Genomic DNA, 23844 nt, shown 5'->3' with positions numbered 1-23844 from the left:
TCAGATGCGTCACCTCATCTAACCCCGCCACCTGGAGTTCATTCATTCCATGGATTGAATATGCTCATAACTCTCTCACTTCCTCTGCCACAGGTCTCTCGCCCTTTATGTGCTCTTTAGGGTACCAACCGCCAATGTTCCCAAATCAGGAGACGGAGATCGCAGTTCCGTCTGTCAACGCACACATCCGCCGTTGCCATAGGCTATGGAGAGAGGCCCGGGCAGCCCTCCTCCGGACGACACAAAGGAACAAGCGCCTCGCCGACCGTCGGAGAACCCCGGCCCCCACCTATACACCAGGTCAGACTGTCTATCTGTCCACTCAAAATATTCCTCTGCATATCGAATCTCGTAAATTAGCCCCCAGATATATTGGCCCCTTCCCTGTTGTAAGAATAATTAACCCATCAGTCTCTTCCAGTCCTTTGTGCCCGCCGACCGACCCCCCACCTCCCACCTCCCACCCGGCTCAAAGACAATCACCCCGCCTACACTGTGCGTCGCATCTTGGACGTTCGCCGCCGGGGCCGGGGTCTCCAATATTTGGTGGACTGGGAAGGTTACGGTCCGGAGGAACGCTCCTGGGTTCCCCGGGCTTGGATCTTGGATCCTAAGGTTGTCAGGTGCTTCCACCAGGCTCACCCTGACAAGCCTGGCCGGTTGCCCAGAGGCGACCCTTGAGGGGGGGGTACTGTCACAGCATCCGCCCTTCTATCCTCCCCTTCCCTCCTGCTCTCTCTCACTCTCCCTGTTTGTTTTCTTTCTCCCAGAGCACCTGGACTGCAGCGGCGGCCACACCTGCAAGCAATCACTCATCCTGAATGACAGCAGTTCATATACCGGTCTCCTCCACGCCACAAGTTGCCAAATCGTCGCAGTAACCTCCTTGGTACTAGGCTCTTGGTAAAACCCGTTAGTTAGTAACAGCTAACTTGCTCTTTGTCTCCCTGCCCTCAGATCCTCCGGCCGCCCTGCTGTGTTCAGCGATCCCCTCGGCTCCTCGTCTCCACGGCTCCTTCTCCCGCGGTCACCATTCAACCTCCACCTGTGACTCGCCGCCCAATCGCTCCCCCCCGCACAAGGCATCGAGCTCCTCGGACCAGCCTCTCCGTTCTCCGGACATCGCCTCCCGGCAGCGCTCCCCTTTTCCCCCGACCCAATCCACTGTACCTTCCCCTAAATAAACATTCACGCCCTCCTAACCGCCTGGTTCCGTCTCTCTTTCTGGGTCCGCAAAACATTAAATACACATCAAAGTGTGACAGTTGGTGTGTCTCCTGTTGGGTCATGTGCTGAAGTTAATAAATACCACTTCTGGTGATTTGTATTTTACTTTCCTTTAATTTAAAGGCACTATTCCGAGATAAATTTCAGCATTATCTAACCAGAGATATTGTGTAAGTGACTTTGTATTTTGTTTTGTGATTTATAAATCACATTCCCACAGTTAATTAAACATTCTAACTAACAATCCTTCAGTGCAGTCATATGTCATATTTCATAGATGTCCTTCCGTGTCCTAATTTATACAGTTATTTCATTTGGTCCCTGTTTTTTACTAGTGACAAGTTACTGCAGCAAACTTAATAAATTGGACATAGGCCAAGCTAACAGAACTTTAGAAGTCCTCTGCAGAGATGAGAGAATTTGCTGGAATGATGATCATTTTAGCGGATCTCTATCTATCTGGCTTTTATGACACCTTTCTCCACCAGGCTAATTACTATCACTAAAATGAAGCACAGTGTCGATGGCATTATGCTATGGGGATGCATTTCAGCAGTAGGGACAGCAGGACTGTTCAGCAATAAATAAACGTTAAATGGTGATGAAATACAGTTTCTCATACATTGCTATACACATGATATTTATTGTTCGACTGTCTTGAGAGACTTTAGATCAAGTTTGGAGCTTTTTACATCTCAGTAAAAACAAAATTGAGGGTGTACTGTTTGGCGACTCAGCTACAATAACTGCCCGTAAACAGGATCTTGGCCTCCTGGCTCCGCATCCGAAGATTGCTCTAAAAACCTAGGAGTGATATTTGATAGTGATTTCAGATTTGATAAGAAAATCCGCTTGACTTTGTAAAGTCAACCATTTTAATTTTTAATTTTTTAATCTACCTAGCTAAGGGAGGCTATTATCACGTTAGGCTAACGAAATTAGGTTTGGATACACACAATTAGCATTTAATCTAGCCTACCTTGCAGTTCCAGGCAGAGCCCCCCCCCAGCTCAATTTAAGCATGATGCAACAGTCGCAGCAGCTCTTAAAGGGGTGGCCACCCAAAGTAAGTACTGGCTTCCTTTTGACCACTCCTCCAATATCTTGAACAGCCAGTGATGGTAGTTTTGTAGACCCTCTGCAACCCCTATGTTGACACTTGACAAGTTTGTGAGATCTCCAACAATGAATTTCAAGTGGGAGGATGAAGTGAACAGTTGTAGAAACCTATTCGACCCAGGCCTGGTAAATGGCCGTGTCTTTCGATAACCACGCTGCCAGTTAATAACTTAGTCTGTCTATTAGAACCCTAACTGAGATAACCCTGATGGTATCAACAGGACTATTTTCTCAGAATCCTGAAAGCTCCCCCAAAGCCACAAAAGACATAACTGAGCTTTTTTCATTAGGTTTTTTAGTTCCTATGATGAGTAAATGGATCTTGATGTGTAAAATCAGTGTCAGTGGTCCTTTGTGATCTGCTGAAAAGCATTTATTTATGTCAAACTAGGCCAATATGAATATCCATAAGCCTAAAGCCCTTGTCTCCTCTCTTGTGCAGCCATACTTTCATCCTCTATAAAAAAAAAAATAAAAACAAAGCCCCAAGTATGCTAAACTAAATGCTGCATTCTGACAATCTGCATTTTTCTGTCTGAATGAATTGGTCTTTTTATCTCACTAAAGTCACGTTGCCAATGAGACTAAAACAGAGACGTCTTACATATGACTATAATCAATAATGAATTCTGTATTAGGAGCCTTGCACACAGCACCCAGTGTAACCACCTAGTTAGGGGACTTCCAGTTACTACTTTTTAATCCAAATGGCACCTGAAACTTCATTAGTGTCACATATTGTGCAAATAAAGGTTGCACAATAGCAGAGACAAAAACCTGCCAAAGAGCTTGTCTATTGCGCAGGACATAGAAAACAATATTCAAGCTATTATTCTTCTAGTATAATAGCATTAACATAGCAAACTTAGAAATCTTTATCTCACAATAAACATGGTGTCATATATAAAATACTGGATTTGCATGGTTAAGTAACATGTTCTGCACCTCCAAACAATTCCAAGAAATGTTAACGGTAAAATCAGTGCAGCACTTTGCCTTGAGCATGGTACCTTAAGGTGTGCCTGTACATGCTGCCTTAGGGTGATTATGTTCTGTACTGAAATTTATACATTTTAGATAAGTTAAACAATAAACATGATGCATTCATAAAACAATACAGTTAAGAAGGTCTTTATTTGACATAGCAAAACTCAACATGCAGACACAGGAACACACATACACTAAAAACAATCCTTTAGCAAGGGGTGGCCTATAATAGTACTTAAAAAAAACACACTCAAAAGTAATGTACTATAAGAATATACCCTGATCAGCAAGAATGTACCGGGAAATAACACTCAATTATCTCTTTGCAATTAAGACATTCATTTTCATCATTGAAATAAGAGATTTCTTTATTAAAATCAGATTAAATCAGACTAACTATTTGTGTTCATAATAGTATTGAGATTTTGAATCTAATGAGCACCCCTCCCTAAAAAAAAACTTTAGCCGCACAGGTCCTTGTCAATGTGATGAATGCAAGCAACCTAATTGAGGAATTTGTTAAACAAATTTGACATCCCACCAGAAATGTTGCCGGTGCAAAGAAAAATGCACGAGTGTGATTTTGTTTCTCCCCTCACTTAATCGCCCTTAGATTAACATTCATTTGATCTTATTAATCAGTTAATCAGTGAAATTGATGCACAGCCTGTTCCGGGCCTGTTCTCTAATTTATGAAGTAGAGATTCTTGTTCCTCCGGTACTTGTTTTTGTGGATGCCAAGTTACCAAGTAATTGCCTACAGTACATGTTCCAGCTCATAAGCTTTTACTGGGTGGATAGCTTTATTTTTCTGTCTAAAGAGGATTCTCAGAAAAAATATATACACCCCAGGCACTTCATTCACCTAATTCATTTTAAATAGGGTGGACAAAAACCAGATTCAAGCTGCTCAACAATTTGGTGCCTCCTTAGTTTTTTTGCCTGATCATTTTCCAAATGTATTCAGTGGGAGCCGTGCAGACAGGCCCGTTTAGCACGAAGACTCTTACTAGATGCGATTTCCGATTACCTTTTTTCAAGTCTTTTGTTTCCCCTTGTCCCACCTTTTAGAATGTGTTGCTGGCATCAAATTGCACAGCTCCAACATCTGATATGTTGTCAGAGGACTATTAACACTTAACAACAGGTTTGAAATAGTCTGCAAGCCATTGCATTCTCTTTCAATCGTCATTCTACCCAGCTTACTAACTTTCCTGGAAATGTGGTCTGTAGTAGAAGTTCCTGTCTTTCCCTGAAAGACTCTGTCTTCGTTTGAAATAAAACATGTTAATGCATCCAAAGTGGATACTGTTTTATCTGATGTAGCTACTCCAAGTCTCTTATCTCGCCTACCCGAAACTCTGGAAGGCCCCTTGTATCTCAAAGGGCTTTCACAGACCACCATTATGGACTGGCTCTGCAGTATAGAATATCATATCACTGACCATCTCCTGATGTTTACCTTTAGACTGGATATACTAACTGCCCAAAGGAAAAGAAACCTCTGTATACATTTATTACTGAGATAAAAATCATTCTTGACTTTTGTTTTTATAGCAACTTGTAAAAACACAAAACCTATCCTCCTTAGGATCGTTAAGTGACGCACATTTCATTCACAAGCTAAAAACTACTAACACTAACACTACTTGACTGCGAATGGAATGTTTTGCGTGTTTTTGAACCACTGCTTGAAATGCAGGATGGCATAAATCCGAATAACAATTTGGCAACATTACATAATTAAAGATGGTGTAATTTTAAGACTTTGTTATTTCTAGTGGCTACCAGTCTGCTTGCTGTTGTGACTTGTAACCAATAAGGAAGTTACAAAGATCAAGTGTTCTGAGTTGTGTGTTTACTCCAAAAGAGGAATGTGTGTTATGTATGTAGTTACCTTGTTGAATGTGTTGAGTTTTCTCTCTCTTTCATCTCTGTCCCTTCCAAGAAGACACCTGTAGTGCTCCTGGAACCAGATGAATCAGCTGAATGAAAAGTGCACACTTTTGCACATAAGCATTTTTATCTCTTCTGCTACATTGCAAATGTATGTCTATAACACAGTGGCATTTTTCACCTGATAACAGCAAAATCCATAAAGGAAAGTCAATTAGGACAATTAGAATGAAGAAGAATTCGTGGCCTGGAAACAATGCAGAATATGGAACTTGAATTCATTAATGTAGATAATAATCTACTGAAAGTATACTCCTGTGTTAATATTTGACCCAGTGTTGGGTCGATACAGCACCTACACATACGAAAATGACTTTTTTGTTTGTTTGTTTGTTTGTGTTAGGAAATCATACAATTATTTGACCAGCTCACGTCACTTGAATTCATAACTTGAATTCAGTCCTTCTACTGAGGGTCGAGCTTTCATATTCTAGAAAGGGTACATTTTTAATCACTTTCAACAACTTCTGACACATATTATGTGCGATACCGTTTTCAACACTGAATTCTGCGTTGACGTTAGTTCTTCCTGACCGGTGTTTGTGGTTACTTACCTGGTGAGAATTTTAAAAAAAGCTCGGAGTGCGTGACCCTCCTCCTCCCCCGTGTGTGCTCCCTCTGGGCGTTTCTCTGTTGGTCTTCGCCCCCCTCCGTGCTTTCACTTCAGTACTTTAGCAGCTACAAGTGCTGTGGTGGCGCACGTGGGGGGGGACACAGTAGGTTGGATCGCGTTCGCAGGTCCGCACGCGCTCATCCCCGCTTTCTGACCGCATTCTTTGTCGGTGGGTCTCGTGCCCAATGCTGCCAGCAGAGGCACGTTTCACTCATTTGCCAGAGCCACCGCGCCGAAGAAGAAACATTTTGTAAGCCAAAAAGAGCGGCTGAGAATGAGTGCAGCATAACTCTCCGGTATTGTTATCTCTCCCTCCCTTTCTCTGCCTTGTTCCCCCGTCCCCGGCTCTCAAAAGTTGAGTCATTGTGAATAAGAATGGTAGATAAAGGCCCCTTGTTGACTTCTGCCATTATTTTTTACCTGTCCATCGGGGCAGCAATTTTTCAAGTCCTGGAGGAGCCCAATTGGAAGCTGGCGGCAAAAGAATACAAAGACCAGAAGGATAGAATACTTGAGGACTACCCCTGTCTGACGAAAGATGATTTGGACAAAATATTGGAGGTATGGACACGCTTGACTTTGTGCTTTTCGATATAGGAAAGGGCAGCACTCTATTGAACATGATCTCAAATTGAATCACCCAGTGAATGTTTAATATTGCCCTGCAGACACACGAGGGCTTAATAAGCCTCAGCTGGTATGTAAGCTGTCAACAAATGCTAACAAAACTCCTGAGGAATGAGGTGTTTGACCCATCTTTGTGGGTCTGCACACTTAAAGTCCTAAACCTTTTTGGATCCAGAATGGCACTCATTGTCTATGACAACTCAATCGAAGATACAATCTCCTAATATGTTTATTTTTGTTTTTGTGAACTAGTGATTATAGTTTTGTTAATTTGGATTTCTGGCACAGAGTACTTAAAAGCTGCACTGCGTGGCATCCCATTGCCAGTTTCTTGTCTCTTTCTTGTCACAATTGCAGTTCCTTGATTTACAGTAAAGTGGTGGTCATTGACCTTTTTTCCTGCTTTTCCGCTCCGCACTGAATAAACACATGCTAAGTAAACACAGGTGATTTCACAGGTGTTTATGTCACAGAATGTTGTTTGGTCACTTAGCTTAAACTTTGACTCCTTTCATTAATCGGAGACACTTGAGTGTGACAAGAGCGTATATATACTGTACTGCACTAATATATAAACCGTACCCTGTCAGACAGGTACTGAATAGGGAACATGGCATTGGACAGGAAACCACGACAGCTGTTGTTCTCTGTAAAGATGAGGCCTCTACATTGCATTTGCAATAAAACATGAACTGCAATAACGCAAGAAACGTGTCAAAACCTGTTTCTTTTTGGGTTCTCATCAGTATTAGGGAGATTTATTATTCACCCATCCCCCTTTCTGCTTTTGTGTGCTTGTCCTTTTTTTTGTTTAGGGGAATGAAAGAGATATTCTCTTGACCCCCCCCCCCCCCCCCCCCCCCCCCCCCCCCCATTCAAGGCTTGCTGTAGCCAGCAAATGCCCACACTGACCAAATCTGCTCTGGTGATATAACAGTTGAGAGATTTTGAAACTTTGGAACTTGCAACAAAATGAAACCAAGACACTTCTCTTCTTCACAGTTTCCCCAATTACACAGACATTTGTGTGTCCTGTTGTTGATATTCGTTAAGTGTAGTCTATCAGTTTTCTTTCTGTTGGTGTTTTCCAAGACACGTGCTGCAAATACTTGGACTGAGTATATTAAAACCGATGGTCTATTGCCCTTCAGTTGCTTTGATCAGCTGTATTTCTTTTTAGGAGCACAGATTCTGTTGGGTTTTCATTGTGGAAACTTTGCTCAGCTTGTTAACAATTAAAATATCGAAGCCAGCTTAACAAGTCAAGGCGACAATCTTGTAAAAGCTAGTCTTCTGTTTGATTAACAAGGAGTTTACCATTAACTACAGGAACCTTGAAGTGGTAACAGTTTGCAGATTGGATTTTATGGCCCATCGGTGTTGGCTCTCGAGAAGCTGTTTATAAAAAGAAATTAACAAGGGGGGGGGAGACAATGAGCATCCAATTCATAGTATGATGTGTTAGCTGCATGTTCTGTGGTTGTGTTGTCAGTGAGCATGCTTTCACACTGTAGCTCCTAGCCACTAAGCAAATTCTGCAGCAGCTAAAATGTGATGCAAAAAGTGCCATTACCCGTAACTGTGACCAGTGATGACATTTTTCTCAGTGGAACTGTTTTTTGCAATTGCTGCTTCCGGGCTTTGCTTAAGAGCATCAGGTAATTCGATGTACCTTTTTTTTTTTTTTTTTTTTTTTTTGCGTTACAGCAAAAATTGCTCTAGTATTTTTTGATGCACATGATCTAAAGATCACGTTTGAGTGGCCAAAAAGGTTTTCAAACACTATTTTGTCATCAGTCTAAGGTCACATGCCTGAAGTGAAACGTAGCCCCTGGTCAGATTTAAAAACCAAAAATGGGTGAAGCAGCACACTGTTTGGGGGCATTGCTAACTTTGTCATGTGGCAAGGGTGCTTCTGGCTTAAAGAGCAAAGTCTTTCTTCCTCTTTTGGAAAGTGTTTCAAAAATGGGAAATCACACTGAAGTCACGGAAGGTAGCAGTGGATTATAATGCCATGCAATTGTTAGCATGATAGAAATGTGTTATGTATGCCTGATTGATTTTTATTGCAGATACAGATGACTGCATGTGCTGTACAATGCTGCACAGTGTGAGAATGATGTCATTTAAGTCAGTAGTACCACACTACACTTTTAATGAGGGTAACCTAATGTAATCTTAAAACAAGTTTTGTTTTTTGTTTTTATTTGAGTTTAATTTTCCTAAATGTAATCAACTTGCCAAAGAAATAAGACGATTAACATAAAAACCATCTGTGATGTTAATGAAACGAGGCTTGCAATCTCATGTTAAACTAGAAAAGGCAATTTCCAAGGAAATTACGTGGGAGAGCTGTTAAGTCGCCCGGTAGAGGCCGACCGCTCAGAAGCTGCTGAGAGCAGAGGCGTTTGCACGTTCAAAGCCGGAAACGCTGAAGAGAGATAAATACAAACAAAAAGAGAAAAAAGAAGATGACAAGAAAAGGAAAAAATCCAAAATCCCAGGAAAAGTTGAATTCAGAAAAGAAAAAAGTAGAAAGTAACAATGGAGGAAGTAAATAAGTAAAAAGTTGCTATTGAAAGTGTAAAGAAAAAAGTAAGAAGTGAAAAAGCAACAACTTGATTAACAAAAGTGGAAAGAAGTAGTAAGAAACAAAGGAAAAGGTAAATATTCCCAAAGTTAAAGGAAACAAAGAAAGAAGCAAAGGAAAAAAGTTGCTATTAAAAGTGTAAAGGAAGAAGTGAAAAAGCAACAACTTGATTAACAAAAGTGGAAAGAAGTAGTAAGAAACAAAGGAAAAGGTAAATATTCCCAAAGTTAAAAGAAACAAAAAAAGAAGCAAAGTAAAAAAGTTGCTATTAAAGTGTAAAGAAAAAAGCTAGAAGTAACTACTTAGAAATGAAGGAACCATTTTAATGCTGAAAAACTGTTGAAAAAAAAAAAAGTTGAAAAGAGCTTTTAATTTGAAAGTGTGTTTCCTGTCTGTGTCTGTGTGGTAGTTTGTGTGTCCACTGTAGGGAGACTTCAAAACACTCATTTTAGCATTTAAATGCTAAATAATTAAAATAAGAATGATAAAAGGCTTTTATTTTGAAAGTGTTTCCTGTCTGTGAGGGTGTGTGTAGGGAAACTTCACCACAAAGTCATTTTAGCATTTAAATGCTAAAAAGTGGATAAAATATTATGAAAGGCTTTTATTTTGAAAGTGTGTTTCCTGTCTGTGAGGGTGTGTGTGTGTCTGTCTGTCTCCACTGTGTATGTTGAGGGAGAAAAACTCAGGTAAAGTGTGTGGACACAGCTCTGAGGCTGATCACATGATCTCATGCAGCTGTGTCCGTTACCATGACAATGACTGCTGCCTGCCTGCTGAGTCATGTGAGTCAAATGCAAAGGCAGGCTGGAAAAGTACTGAGACTATGCCTCGCAAAATGCTCAAAATATGAAAAAGTATTAGTCCTATCGAAACAATTCAAAAACTGTGAGTGGCAAAAGGCTTCAATGAACACACTGATGTACTTTATTTGAAGATACTCCATAAAATGAAGGCGTGGTGGCGATTTTAAAACAGCCCCCCGTTTGTGATTTGAGTAGAATTTAAGAACCTCTGTTATAATGGGCTCCAATGGGAGTTTCAGACGGCACTCTCTCTGCTTCTGGGCACTTGGAGAAAGAACCGTCAGTCCTGTGACTATGAGAGTTACATTTACTGAAAGAAGACAAAAATATCTACATTCTGATGTATAGTTTGTTTATGTAAGATTAAAGTTAATTGAAGGAAAGAAGGAAAAAAGTTGCTAAAAGTGGAAGCTGAAAAGTTAGAGTGCGTGTGATGTCACCCACTCTAGCTGCTCCAACATTCCGCAATACACACTAATGGAAAAGTTGAAAAAGGTCCAAAAGTTGCCTAAAACTAAAACTGCGATTATTTAAAAAGTATAAAAGATACAAAGAAGCTGATCCACCCAGGAAAAGTTGAAAGGGTCTAGACCCGTATAAAGTTTAAATGAAGTTTCTACTCCAAAGTATGACGACACAAGAGGCAGATGAAAAGTGGCAAGTTGAAGGGAAGTTTTAAGTGGCTTCCATTCATTTGCAATGGGAAGAAAAGTTGATAAAAAGTGAAATATAATAAAAAGTATAAAAGTTATTAATGAGAAAAGTAATAGCCCACATGTCCTAAAAGAGACCTACGATTAGGAAGTGGAACGGAGTTTCTACGACAAACCGTCTAGGAGGAGATAGTGACCGAAAAACGGCGAAATAAAAATAATAATAATAACTAGAATGGGCATTTCCTGCAGAAAATGCGTGTGATTGCTGAAAGCCAGCCGCTGCACCTGCTGCAGCCATCGCCGAATCTGCAGCTCTGAACGTTGTAGAAGCAACAGGCAACACTGTAACATGTGTAGTTTTTTAAAATATTAAACAACTAGTGAAAGCTCATGAAACAATGAAGAAGTTTTCAATTGTTATTCACCAACTCTCCAGCAGATGGCAGCCTGTCCAAAGGAATCAACTGTTGCCATCTTGCCCTCTCAACACTAATGAAGTTCTGAGGATAAAATACCAAAAAAAAAAAACACCCACAATAGCGCCCCCCAGTGGATAAACGTTTAACACGCGTGTTTAGGGCAGTGTCCTGCACATATTTGTAAAGTTTCATTCAAGTCAGTCATTGCATTAGCTTAAAAAAAAAGATCGAAACAGTTGCAGTACCGCGAACGGCCGCCAGGTGGCGCACGTGGTAGTACTAAAGGCCCTGTACAACATAGAAGTGAAATCAGAAAAAAAAAAACAATTTTTAGGAGTTAAAAAACGAGTTAAATAACTGACCACACGGTGGCGCTAGAGAGCCCACACTGTAACATGTGAAGCATTTCATCATGGGGCATCATGAGTCAAAGTTTCATAACAATATCACGTGTAGTTTCCGAGATACAGCCATGTGAAGATTGCTCTCATAGACGGCAAAAAACTAATCATACAAATATTCATAATAATTATTGTACATCAGCTGTCAGCCCACAGAGTAATACATCAACTCTCCTAACTGTACTTAACATGTTACAGTTGGAACCATGTTTCTAGCTGTAAGCGTGTAGGAGTAGTAGCATGTCAAAACAACTAACATAAACATGCTGATAACTGACCACACGGTGGCGCTAGAGAGCCCACACTGTAACATGTGAAGCATTTCATCATGGGGCATCATGGGTCAAAGTTTCATAACAATATCACGCATAGTTTCCGAGATATAGCCGTGTGAAGATTGCTCTCATAGACGGCAATGCAAAATAAAAATCATACAAATATTCATAACAATTATTGTACATCAGCTGTCAGCCCACAGAGTAATACATCTACTCTCCTAACTGTACTTAACATATTACAGTTGGAACCATGTTTCTAGCTGTAAGCGTGTAGGACTAGTAGCATGTCAAAACAACTAACATATACAGGCTGATATCTGACCACACGGTGGCGCTATAGAGCCCACGCTGTAACATGTGAAGCACTTCATCATGGGACAGCATCCCACAAAGCTGCATCATGCTACCATGTGTAGTTTTGAGATATTGCAGTTTAAACATCACTCCCATAGACTTTCCATTCAAAAAAAATATCATATTAATATTCATAATAATTACAGTACATTAGCTGACAGCACATAGGGTAGTGAGCACACCTCTCCCAACCATGCTTAACATATTACAGTTGGAACCATGTTTGCAGCTTTTAGCATTCAGGACTTACAGCACGCCGAAAAACGGGCGGAAGAATACGGAATAATAATAATAATAATAATAATAAAATTAAATACTGGAAACAACAATAGTGTGATTGCTTTCAGCAATCACACTAATAATAACTAGAATGGGCATTTCCTGCAGAAAATGCGTGTGATTGCTGAAAGCCAGCCGCCGCAGCCGCTGCAGCCATCGCCGAATCTGCAGCTCTGAACGTTGTAGAAGCGACAGGCAACACTGTAGCATGTGTAGTTTTTTAAAATATTGAACAACTAGTGAGTTGCAGTACCGCCAACGGCCGTTAGGTGGCGCACGTGGTAGTACTAAAGGCCCTGTACAACATAGAAGTGAAATTAGAAAAAAAAAAAAAAATTTAGGAGTTAAAAAACGAGTTAAATAACTGACCACACGGTGGCGCTAGAGAGCCCACACTGTAACATGTGAAGCATTTCATCATGGGGCAGCTTTCCTGAAAGTTTCATAACAATATCACGTGTAGTTTCCGAGATACAGCCGTGTGAAGATTGCTCTCATAGACGGCAAAAAACAAATCATACAAATATTCATAAAAATTATTGTACATCAGCTGTCAGCCCACAGAGTAATACATCTACTCTCCTAACTGTACTTAACATATTACAGTTGGAATCATGTTTCTAGCTGTAAGCGTGTAGGACTAGTAGCATGTCAAAACAACTAACATAAACATGCTGACAATTGACCACACGGTGGCGCTAGAGAGCCCACGCTGTAACATGTGAAGCACTTCATCATGGGACAGTAGTAATCAAGGTTTCATAACGATATCACGTGTAGTTTAGGAGATATACCCATGTGAAGATTGCTCCCATAGACGGCAATGCAAAGTAAAAATCATACAAATATTCATAACAATTATTGTACATCAGCTGTCAGCCCACAGAGTAATACATCATCTCTCCTAACTGTACTTAACATATTACAGTTGGAACCATGTTTCTAGCTGTAAGCGTGTAGGAGTAGTAGCATGTCAAAAAACGCACAAAAACATGCTGATAGCTGACCACACGGTGGCGCTATAGAGCCCACGCTGTAACATGTGAAGCACTTCATCATGGGACAGCATCCCACAAAGCTGCATCATGCTACCATGTGTAGTTTTTGAGATATTGCAGTTTAAACATCACTCCCATAGACTTTCCATTCAAAAAAAAATTCATATTAATATTCATAATAATTACAGTACATTAGCTATCAGCACACAGGGTAATAGCACACCTCTCCCAACCATGCTGAACATATTACAGTTGGAACCATGTTTACAGCTTTTAGCACTTAGGACTTTTAGCATGCCGAAAAACGGGCGGAAGAATACGGAATAATAATAATAATAATAATAATAATAATAATAATAATAATAATAATAAAATTAAATACTGGAAACAACAATAGTGTGATTGCTGAAAGCAATCACACTAATAATAAAATTAAATACTGGAAACAACAATAGTGTGATTGCTTTCAGCAATCACACTAATAATAATAAAGAAAAGGATCTCAATAGTGTGAGAGCTGTGCTTACAGCTCTCCCACTAACTAGAAAAGGCAATTTCCAAGGAAATTACGTGGGAGAGCTGTTAAGTCGCCCGGTAGAGGCCGACCGCTCAGAAGCTGCTGAGAGCAGAGGCGTTTGCACGTTCAAAGCCGCAAACGCTGAAGAGAGATAAATACAAACAAAAAGAGAAAAAAGAAGATGTCAAGAAAAGGTAAAAATCCAAAATCCCAGGAAAAGTTGAATTCAGAAAAGAAAAAAAGTAGAAAGTAACAATGGAGGAAGTAAATAAGTAAAAAGTTGATATTTAAAGTGTAAAGAAACAGAAAAAGAAGCAAAGTAAAAAGTTGCTATTGAAAGTGTAAAGAAAAAAGTAAGAAGTGAAAAAGCAACAACTTGATTAACAAAAGTGGAAAGAAGTAGTAAGAAACAAAGGAAAAGGTACATATTTCCAAAGTTAAAAGAAACAAAAAAAGAAGCAAAGTAAAAAAGTTGCTATTAAAGTGTAAAGAAAAAAGCTAGAAGTAACTACTTAGAAATGAAGGAACCATTTTAATGCTGAAAAACTGTTGAAAAAAAAAAAGTTGAAAAGAGCTTTTAATTTGAAAGTGTGTTTCCTGTCTGTGTCTGTGTGGTAGTTTGTGTGTCCACTGTAGGGAGACTTCAAAACAAACTCATTTTAGCATTTAAATGCTAAATAATTAAAATAAGAATGATAAAAGGCTTTTATTTTGAAAGTGTGTTTCCTGTCTGTGAGGGTGTGTGTAGGGAAACTTCACCACAAAGTCATTTTAGCATTTAAATGCTAAAAAGTGGATACAATATTATGAAAGGCTTTTATTTTGAAAGGGTATTTCCTGTCTGTGAGGGTGTGTGTTTGTGTCTGTGTCTGTCTCCACTGTGTATGTTGAAGGAGAAAAACTCAGGTAAAGTGTGTGGACACAGCTCTGAGGCTGATCACATGATCTCATGCAGCTGTGTCCGTTACCATGACAATGACTGCTGCCTGCCTGCTGAGTCATGTGAGTCAAATGCAAAGGCAGGCTGGAAAAGTACTGAGACTATGCCTCGCAAAATGCTCAAAATATGAAAAAGTATTAGTCCTATCGAAACAATTCAAAAACTGTGAGCGGCAAAAGGCTTCAATGAACACACTGATGTACTTTATTTGAAGATACTCCATAAAATGAAGGCGTGGTGGCGATTTTAAAACAGCCCCCCGTTTGTGATTTGAGTAGAATTTAAGAACCTCTGTTATAATGGGCTTCAATGGGAGTTTCAGACGGCACTCTCTCTGCTTCTGGGCACTTGGAGAAAGAACCGTCAGTCCTGTGACTATGAGAGTTACGTTTACTGAAAGAAGACAAAAATACCTACATTCTGATGTATAGTTTGTTTATGTAGGACGTGAAGGAAAAAATATCACTTGCACAAAACTGAATTATTTCTTTTGCTTCCTGTTTAGCCAGATACTGTCATTAAGAGCATCTGTTGTTCTTTATTACTTCATCTTTTATATAAAAAGTCCTGTTTTTATTTTTGGCTTTATTTTCTTGCATCCTTAGGTGGTATCTGATGCTGCAGGCCAAGGTGTCACTATAACTGGCAGTAAGACCTTCAACAATTGGAACTGGCCAAATGCTGTTATCTTTGCCGCCACAGTTATCACTACAATAGGTGAGTGCTTTTGGCGTTAAACAGATTTTATTCTAACGGGGAAAAAGACTGAGTAGTGTTAGTGCCCCTTTGTATTACTTGGACACATTGACCTACAGCAAATATTGGATTAAGAAATATGTGGCAAGAGTTTTGAATTCATACCACAGAGACAATCTTTTGGCACCGAAGCATTGTTGAAACTGCACATTGCTGAAACAACCTGGCATTAATGGATTGTTTTTATTTATTATTTTCAATCTTCTTAAGGATATGGCAACATTGCCCCCAAAACGTCAGCAGTTCGTGTTTTTTGTATCTTCTATGGACTGTTTGGTGTGCCTTTGTGTCTCACCTGGATCAGTGAGCTGGGAAAGTTCTTTGGTGGCAGAGCCAAGCACCCGGGCCAGTTTCTAACCAAGAAAGGATTTTCACTGGTGAGCTGATATGGACTTCCCACTTCTGGCAAACATATTTTTATCTCTCTGTGGTATCACAAACACTCCACCTGATATAACGGTTTCTCTTTTTACTTTTCCAGAGAAAGGCTCAGTTTACATGCACAGCTATCTTTATTCTCTGGGGTGTGCTGGTGCATTTAGTCCTTCCACCTTTTGTATTTATGTCCCAGGAGGGCTGGACATACATCGAAGGTTTGTACTTCTCATTTGTCACACTGACCACAATTGGCTTTGAAGACATGGTAGCAGGCAAGTTGAGAAATAGTTTTTCAATTCAATTCAATTCAACTTTATTTATATAGCGCCAATTCAAAACAAAGTCATCTCAGGGCACTTTACAGAATAAAGTCAAGATTATAAAGATATATATAAAGAGAACCCAACAATTCCCCCTGGAGCAAGCCATAGGCAACAGTGGAGAGGAAAAACTCCTTTTAACGTAAGAAACCTCCAGCAGATCCAGGCTCAGGGTGGACGGCCATCTGCCTCGACCGGTTGGGGTGAGTGGAAAGGGGAGAGAGAAAAGAACAGAGCAACAAAAGCAACAACAAAACATCGGGCAGATTGGTAGGATCAGTAGCTTCACGCTGGAAGACACACAGCTTCAAAGCCGGGGGACACCTGCAGAAAGGGACAGAGAGAGGGGGACAGAGGAGGACAAAGACAACTACGGGAGAGAACACACAGAGTTAGTGGTGACAATTGCTGGATGAGAGGAGAGGAGAGATGGTCAAGAGGAGGAAAGGAGCTCAGTGCATTGGGGGGTGGGTCCCCCAGCAGTCTAAGCCTATGGCAGCATAACTATATGCTTTATTAAAAAGGAAGGTTTTAAGCCTAGACTTAAAAGTAGAGAGGGTGTCTGCTTCCCGAATCTGAACTGGGAGCTGGTTCCACAAGAGAGGAGCTTGATAGCTAAAGGCTCTACCTCCCATTCTACTTTTGGAAATTCTGGGAACCACAAGTAGGCCTGCATTCTGAGAGCGAAGTGGTCTACTGGGATGATATGGTGCTATGAGGTCTTCTAAATATGATGGAGCCTGACCATTCAGAGCTTTATATGTAAGAAGCAGGGTTTTAAATTCTATTCTACATTTAATGGGAAGCCAATGGAGAGAAGCTAGTGAAGGTGAAATATGATCTCTCTTGCTAGTTCCAGTCAGCACTCTTGCTGCAGCATTTTGGATTAATTGCAGGCTCTTTAGGGAGTTACTGGGGCATCCTGAAAGTAGGGAATTGCAGTAGTCCAACCTAGAGGTAACAAATGCATGGACCAGTTTTTCGGCATCACTTTGAGACAGGATGCTCCTAATTTTGGCAATGTTCCGTAGGTGGAAGAAGGCTGTTCTAGAGATTTGTTTTATGTGAGTTAAAGGATAGATCCTGATCAAAAATAACTCCAAGGTTCCTTGCAGTAGTACTGGAGGCCAGACTTATGCCATCTAGTGTAACAATATGGTTGGACATCATATCTCTGAGATTTTTGGGCCCAAATACTATGACTTCAGTTTTGTCTGAGTTTAAAAGTAAAAAATTGTGGGACATCCAGGCCTTTATGTCTTGTAGGCATGCTTGAAGCTTGATTAACTGATTATTTTCATCTGGTTCCATAGATAAATATAGCTGGGTATCATCAGCATAACAGTGGAAATTTATGGAGTGTTTTCTAATAATGTTGCCTAAAGGAGACATATATAAAGTAAAAAGTATTGGTCCTAACACAGAGCCTTGTGGAAATCCATAGCTAACCTTTGTGTGCATGGAGGATTCATCATTAACATGAACAAATTGAAATCTATCAGATAGATAAGATTTAAACCAACCTAGTGCAGTTCCTGTAATTCCAATTTCATGTTCCAGTCTCTGTAATAAAATGTTATGATCAATGGTATCAAATGCAGCACTAAGATCTAACAGAACAAGTATAGAGATGAGTCCAGTATCTGAGGCGATGAGAAGATCGTTGGTGACTTTTACCAGTGCTGTTTCTGTACTATGATGAACTCTAAATCCTGACTGAAAGTCTTCATACAAATTATTCCTATGAAGGTGATCACATAATTGTTTTGCGACTACTTTTTCAATTATTTTAGAAATAAAGGGGAGATTAGATATTGGTCTGTAATTGGCTAAAACACCTGGGTCAAGACAGGGTTTTTTAAGTAATGGTTTAATTACAGCTACCTTATAGGCCTGTGGTACATGGCCTGTTTCTAAAGATAGATTTATGATATCTAATATGAATGTATTTATTAAGGGTAAAGCTTCCTTGAGCAGCTTAGTTGGAATAGGGTCTAGCAGACAGGTTGTTGGTTTAGATGAGGTAATAATTGAAGTTAGCTCAGAGAGATCTATGGGTAAAAAGCAGTCTAACAGGGAGTGGGGCCTTATCGATGACACTAGCACTGTTGAACATGAAGATCTATCTGTAATTTTTGGGGGGAGGATCTGGTGAATTCGTTCTCTAATAGCTACAATTTTATTCATAAAGAAGCTCATGAAGTCATTGCTGCTCAAAGTTAAGGGAATAGTAGGCTCAACAGAACTATGGCTCTTAGTCAGCCTGGCTACAGTGCTGAACAGAAACCGGGGGTTTTTCTTGTTTTCTTCTATTAATGATGAATAATATGCTGTTCTGGCATTACTGAGAGCTTTTTTGTACATTTTTAAACTATTTTTCCAGGCTAAATGAGATTCTTCTAACTTTCTGGAACGCCACTTCCTTTCTAACTTTCGTGTTTCCTGTTTTAAGTTGCGTGTTTGTGAACTATACCATGGAGATCGCCTCTGCTGGTTTACTGCCTTCTTTTTTAGAGGGGCAACACTATCGAGTATTGTACGTAGTGAGGCTGCAGAATTGTCAACAAGATAATCTACTTGTGCAGGAGTAACATTAAGGAGACTACTTTCCATTGTATTAACATATGGTGAAGCAAATGATGAAGAAATAATTTCTTTAAATTTGTTGACAGCTTTTTCACTTAAGCATCTGCTATAGTGGAATTTGGAAGACATTTGACTACGGCCGCTGGAGTCTCTAACTTCACGTTTCTGACTATGGAGCTGCCAATTACCAGAGTTGGTTTCTCAGCGGGTGTGTCGCTGAGTGGGGAAAATCGGTTAGAAACGTGAACCGACTGGTGGTGAACTTCGGGCGTCTGTTTAGCATTAGATCTCTTACGAACCGTCACCCAGCCGGACTGGCTTCCCAGCTGCTCGGGAACTGCCGGGGGACAGCTAGCAGGGGCTACGCTAGGTCGGCCCGCACCAGCTACCGGGGCCTGACTAGCGGAGTTGTTTTCCATGGTGCGGAGCCGTGCTTCCAATTCCGTGAGCCTCGCCTCCAAAGCTGCAAAAACCTTACACTTATTACATATACCATTATCACTAATGGAGGCAGAGGAAAAACTGAACATAAGACACACCGAGCAAGTGAGAGAAGGAGAGACAGAGGGAGACAGAGAAGCCATTGCTAATGGATAACTGCTAAGCTAACGAAGCTAATATAAGTGAAATGTGGAATTTATAAACTTTAGCTGGTTATGTTTTGCAAAAGCAGGTGCTTGTGTAATACAAGCGTATGTTACGACTAAGTATTAATTCTTGTGCGAAGAAACCACTTATTTAAGTAAAAATAACAGCTACAATTAATCAGTAAACAATCCTTCGGTAGAAACCCAAGAGTGTGCAGAAACAGGAAGTGACGCGATACGCTTACCGCACGAGCAGCCAAATGCCAATTATTTTCTAACTTAAGCCATAAAACTTGTGGTAAAAATGATCAATTAAAGGTCCACCATGTTTATATTGAATTGTTTATCCTGTCCAAGAGACAGTATCCACAGATAACAGGAGAAAAAAAAAGGTTAATCTCTTAGACAACCTGTCAGAAAAGGCAGTACACTATTTAAACTCCTCTTTTCTTTCAGGTGTGGAACCCAACACAGAATACCCAACTCTGTACCGTTACTTTGTGGAAGTATGGATTTATCTGGGGTTGGCCTGGCTCTCTTTGTTCTTTAACTGGAAAGTGCGCATGGTGATTGAAGCTCACAAGGCTCTGAAGAAACGCCGCAAGCTGCGAAAGCTATCACTCGATGAACTCCGGCACTACAAATTATCTCACAAAGCTCCCCTTCCATTGTCACCCACTCCCAATGATGTCAACATTTTCAGCTTCCTGTCCGAGAAGCAGGAGGGCTACAATGACTTGATAAAACAGATTGGCAAAAAAAATAGCAGAACCAATGGTACAGCTGTCAATGCCATCAATAAATCCAAAGAGATTGCTCGTTCCAAGAGTTGCAGTGAAGCGCCCATGTTTAACGGGCACAAAATTCTTAGTCTGGACCGTTCACCACGCCAAAAGAGACGCTATAGTTTTAGTGACCGTGTCACTGTTGCTTTTTCAAAGTCTAAGAGCTACCTTCTCGGCTCAGACAATGGTTTGCTGCTAACTGAAGATCATGTAGAAGGTGACTTTGATCAGGACCAAATATATGAAAACCAACTTGACAAGGATGTTGACCTTGAGAATGGAGGAGTTGGAGACTGTGGAACAGGTGGTCAAAGGACATGGGAAGATTACCATGCACTAATATTCCAAAATGCAAACATTACTTTTATAGACGAGGAGAACTTTCTAACCACTAACCTGGAGGAGGAGAACGCTGAGGAGGAGGAGGAGGATGATGATTCTAAAGCAAAACTGTCTATTACTACATGTGATGAAAACCTGTCAAATTCAAAGGAGGAGCAGTGTTTTGCATCGAAAGAGTCTGTGTTTACTAGTGACTGTTTGGAACACGGCCACTCCTATGAGAAACTTGTAGAGGAATATGCAAAGGAAGAAAATACAGAATCTTGATATCACAGAAGCTTTCGCTACATAAAGTCAGCAGTACTTGGCATTCAATTACAAGGTTTGAATTTGAATGTGCAATATGAGAGAATACATAATGCTTCATTGCACTTTGAGGATCTAACTATGAGACCACAGAGCCAAGTTTAAATTTTTTTTTGTTAAACATTTTAAGAGTTGATATAAGACAAACTCTGGGACAAAATAATGTCCAACATCTTAATGAACACAGACTACAGAGCATGGAACCCTAAGTGTATTTAATAGCTGCTTTATTATGTCTTTTGCAAGGTTTGAGAAACTATATTCAACACATTTTAATGTAATGTCCAAACCGAAAACAATGTTCCACGAATGGGTTTTTCTACTCTTTGGTTAAGAAATTATATGTGGAAATGAATTTTATTTTCCCATAGGTCCAGTGAAACACATACATCATATTGGTGTTTTTTTTATAGTATTTATTCAGGTTAAGGACATTATAGCTTTTCATTCAATGTCTACATGAGTTTTATGTCTCTTGTTGCACAATTTCACCTTATGACATTTCAAAGTCCAACCTTTTTAAAAACCCTAGCCAAACATTGTTCTGAAGAAAATTAAGGAATCCTGGGACCATTCTCGCTCTTTCTTTAGTACTTCTTTGTTCATTTTGTGAAGTTCTTGGTAACCTTGTGTGCCTGAGATTCTATTTATTTTTGACTGTATGCAACAGAATTGTGACTGCACTAGAGGTCATAGGTGATGCAAAGGCAACATCTGTAAGTCCTACAGCCACCTGGGACTAATGCTAAAAAGGAAAGTTTTTAAATTTACCAGTAGATTAGCTTAGACACAGGGCCTTTGTTTTTTTGGGAGGGGTGGGGAGTTGTTGTTTTTTTTTCGACTGCTGTATAAAACAATGTTCCAAACCATACTCCCCACTGTGACATACAGTTGACGTTCCTTAGAATACACTGAAACCGGTTTTGTGACCACATACTTTGCAGTTGTGTTTTTGCTGTAGACAGCATGTCAATTGTCAAATCTGTGGTTGCTGGGCCCTACACCATGGCAATGCATAATGGCAATGAAACATTTACGGCAACGAGATTTTCTGTCTGTCTAACACCCTTTCATTTCATTGTATTAGCCATGTAAACACTGGGCCAAAAGCCCATCATGCTTCAAACACAGTCTCACTCATGACATGACCTTGCTGTTTGTGCTTGCCTTTAGGGGCTTGCGCTGGCATGATTATGACAAGCAGCCAAGGTCAACTTATAACAGATCAATGCTCCCTTGACGTCTAAAGTCGGTCATGAGACAAAGACTGTATTGGTGCCTTTGATTAATGTATAGTATTTTCTCTGGAAACTATTGTGGAAACACACATGAAATCTTGAGGGACCACTATATTCTGTCCAATGACTTCTTGCTTACCTGCTGCGTTTTGCACATTAACTTGCACACAAAAAGTTGAAACTGTCAATGATTAAACATGGCTACTTTGAATTTAAAACCAGCAGACACATGAACCGTAACATCCCAAGTTTTGAAACTGCTTTACAGATTACTGGCATTACGTGACTGTGCCTTAAATCCAATGCAAAGCAGAGGATATTCGTTACAATGTAACATTTATTATGTACTTTGCAGTGGCTCACTGTAAAAATGTAGCCTTTCACACTTCCTGTTTTTACTGTGTTTTCGCCCTCTTCAATCATAGGGCTGGCATTGTAGAGCATACTATTCCTACTCATTTTTATTTGTTTTCATCAAACTGTGGTACTTGTCTGGAGTCCATTTCAAACCTCCTTTCCATGTCTCTAGATCATTAACTAAGAACAGGTTAGGCTGGTTTAACCCTTTAGTCCTGTAAAAGGTGCCTTACTCTGTAAAAACTCCAAAATACTCTGTCATTTTTAAATAAATTATTCATGCTTGTATATTATTATTTACAAAAATGTAAATATTGTGTAAAATAAAGACATAAGGAATTGTGGGGTGTTTGTTTCTTTTTTAAGGTGTTTTTTCTTTATTTATTTTTTAAAAGGAGTAGTCCACCAACTTTACACGAGTTCTATTGAGCAGGTCTTCAGTATAATCTCGCTGCTTGTTGTAGTAAAAGGAATATTTCAAAGTTTGAAGAAGGACCTTAACTTTTAGCAGGAATGCATAAAAAGATGCTACTGAGCTAAATTTGGGGGAAATTTGTTATTCTAGTCTCACCCATTGCTGCCAAAAGTGAAGATTTTGGCCCCTGCTTTATCAATGTTGGCCATTCTTTCAACAAATATTGAAGTATGAATTTCCTTGGTTGACAGTCAAAGGGTTGAGCATGTCCACAAAACAAACCTCCCATACCCTAGAATAACATTTACCTGCAAGTGCAGGTAAGAATCAAAAGGTACAATAATAAACCCCTGATTCTTCCCTTTACATGTTCTGTTGAAACTAATCACATGAGTTTGCACATAAAAGTAAATTAAACAAGGCGTGTTCTTGGTAATCGACTTTGCTCATTATGCACACGCACTTCAAGGTCATGCTGTCAGACAAGTAAACCACACTGTCAAAGTAGCAGAGATCTGGCATGCAGACCTAGTAATAATACTACAAACAGGATAATGAGTAATATTCTGGACACACATGAGGGAACTTCCTTCACACTGTCTGTGTTTGTTTAAAGTTGACCTCGGTAGTTTGTTAGATTATCAGTAAATGACTGGGATGCTGGAGTATTTTAGTGTGGCGGATCTACTGACACCGGCTAAAAATAAATATGAGCAACCGTTTTTTTTTGTGGGGAAAAACTTGTTTATGAAATATGCCCAAACTGCGGCCTTCCATGCATTAACAAAGACATTACATTAATTGATATTTTTGTTATTTTTATTTAATACCTAAGTGCTGATTCTCTTGACGGTAAATGAGTCAATGCTTCTTGGTTTAACAGTCTGCAGTGGAAATACATGTTTTTCTCTGCATTTCCACTATTAATATTTCAATAGACTAGACAGCATTAAATAACTTTTGCCCTTATTCAGTGTTGAGACCTTAACTGATGATGGTTACTGAAC

At 39.9% G+C, this 23844-nt stretch overlaps 1 protein-coding gene across 1 annotated transcript; it reads left to right on the top strand.

The window, feature by feature from the left end:
• Positions 1-5950: 5950 nt before the first annotated feature.
• LOC137101930 (potassium channel subfamily K member 5-like) lies at positions 5951-22732 on the top strand. The gene is made up of 5 exons (XM_067480913.1): positions 5951-6463; positions 15373-15484; positions 15734-15900; positions 16005-16116; positions 19851-22732. Exons 1-5 carry the CDS (start codon positions 6278-6280, stop codon positions 20786-20788), a joined length of 1515 nt encoding a protein of 504 aa, XP_067337014.1. The 5' UTR covers positions 5951-6277; the 3' UTR covers positions 20789-22732.
• The last annotated feature ends 1112 nt before the right edge of the window (positions 22733-23844 follow it).

Source organism: Channa argus, chromosome 16 (genome assembly GCF_033026475.1).
Source record: "Channa argus isolate prfri chromosome 16, Channa argus male v1.0, whole genome shotgun sequence".
Classification (NCBI taxonomy): Eukaryota; Metazoa; Chordata; class Actinopteri; order Anabantiformes; family Channidae; genus Channa; species Channa argus.
Note: the sequence above shows the minus strand (reverse complement) of the source record. Positions and strands in the feature narration are given on the sequence as shown.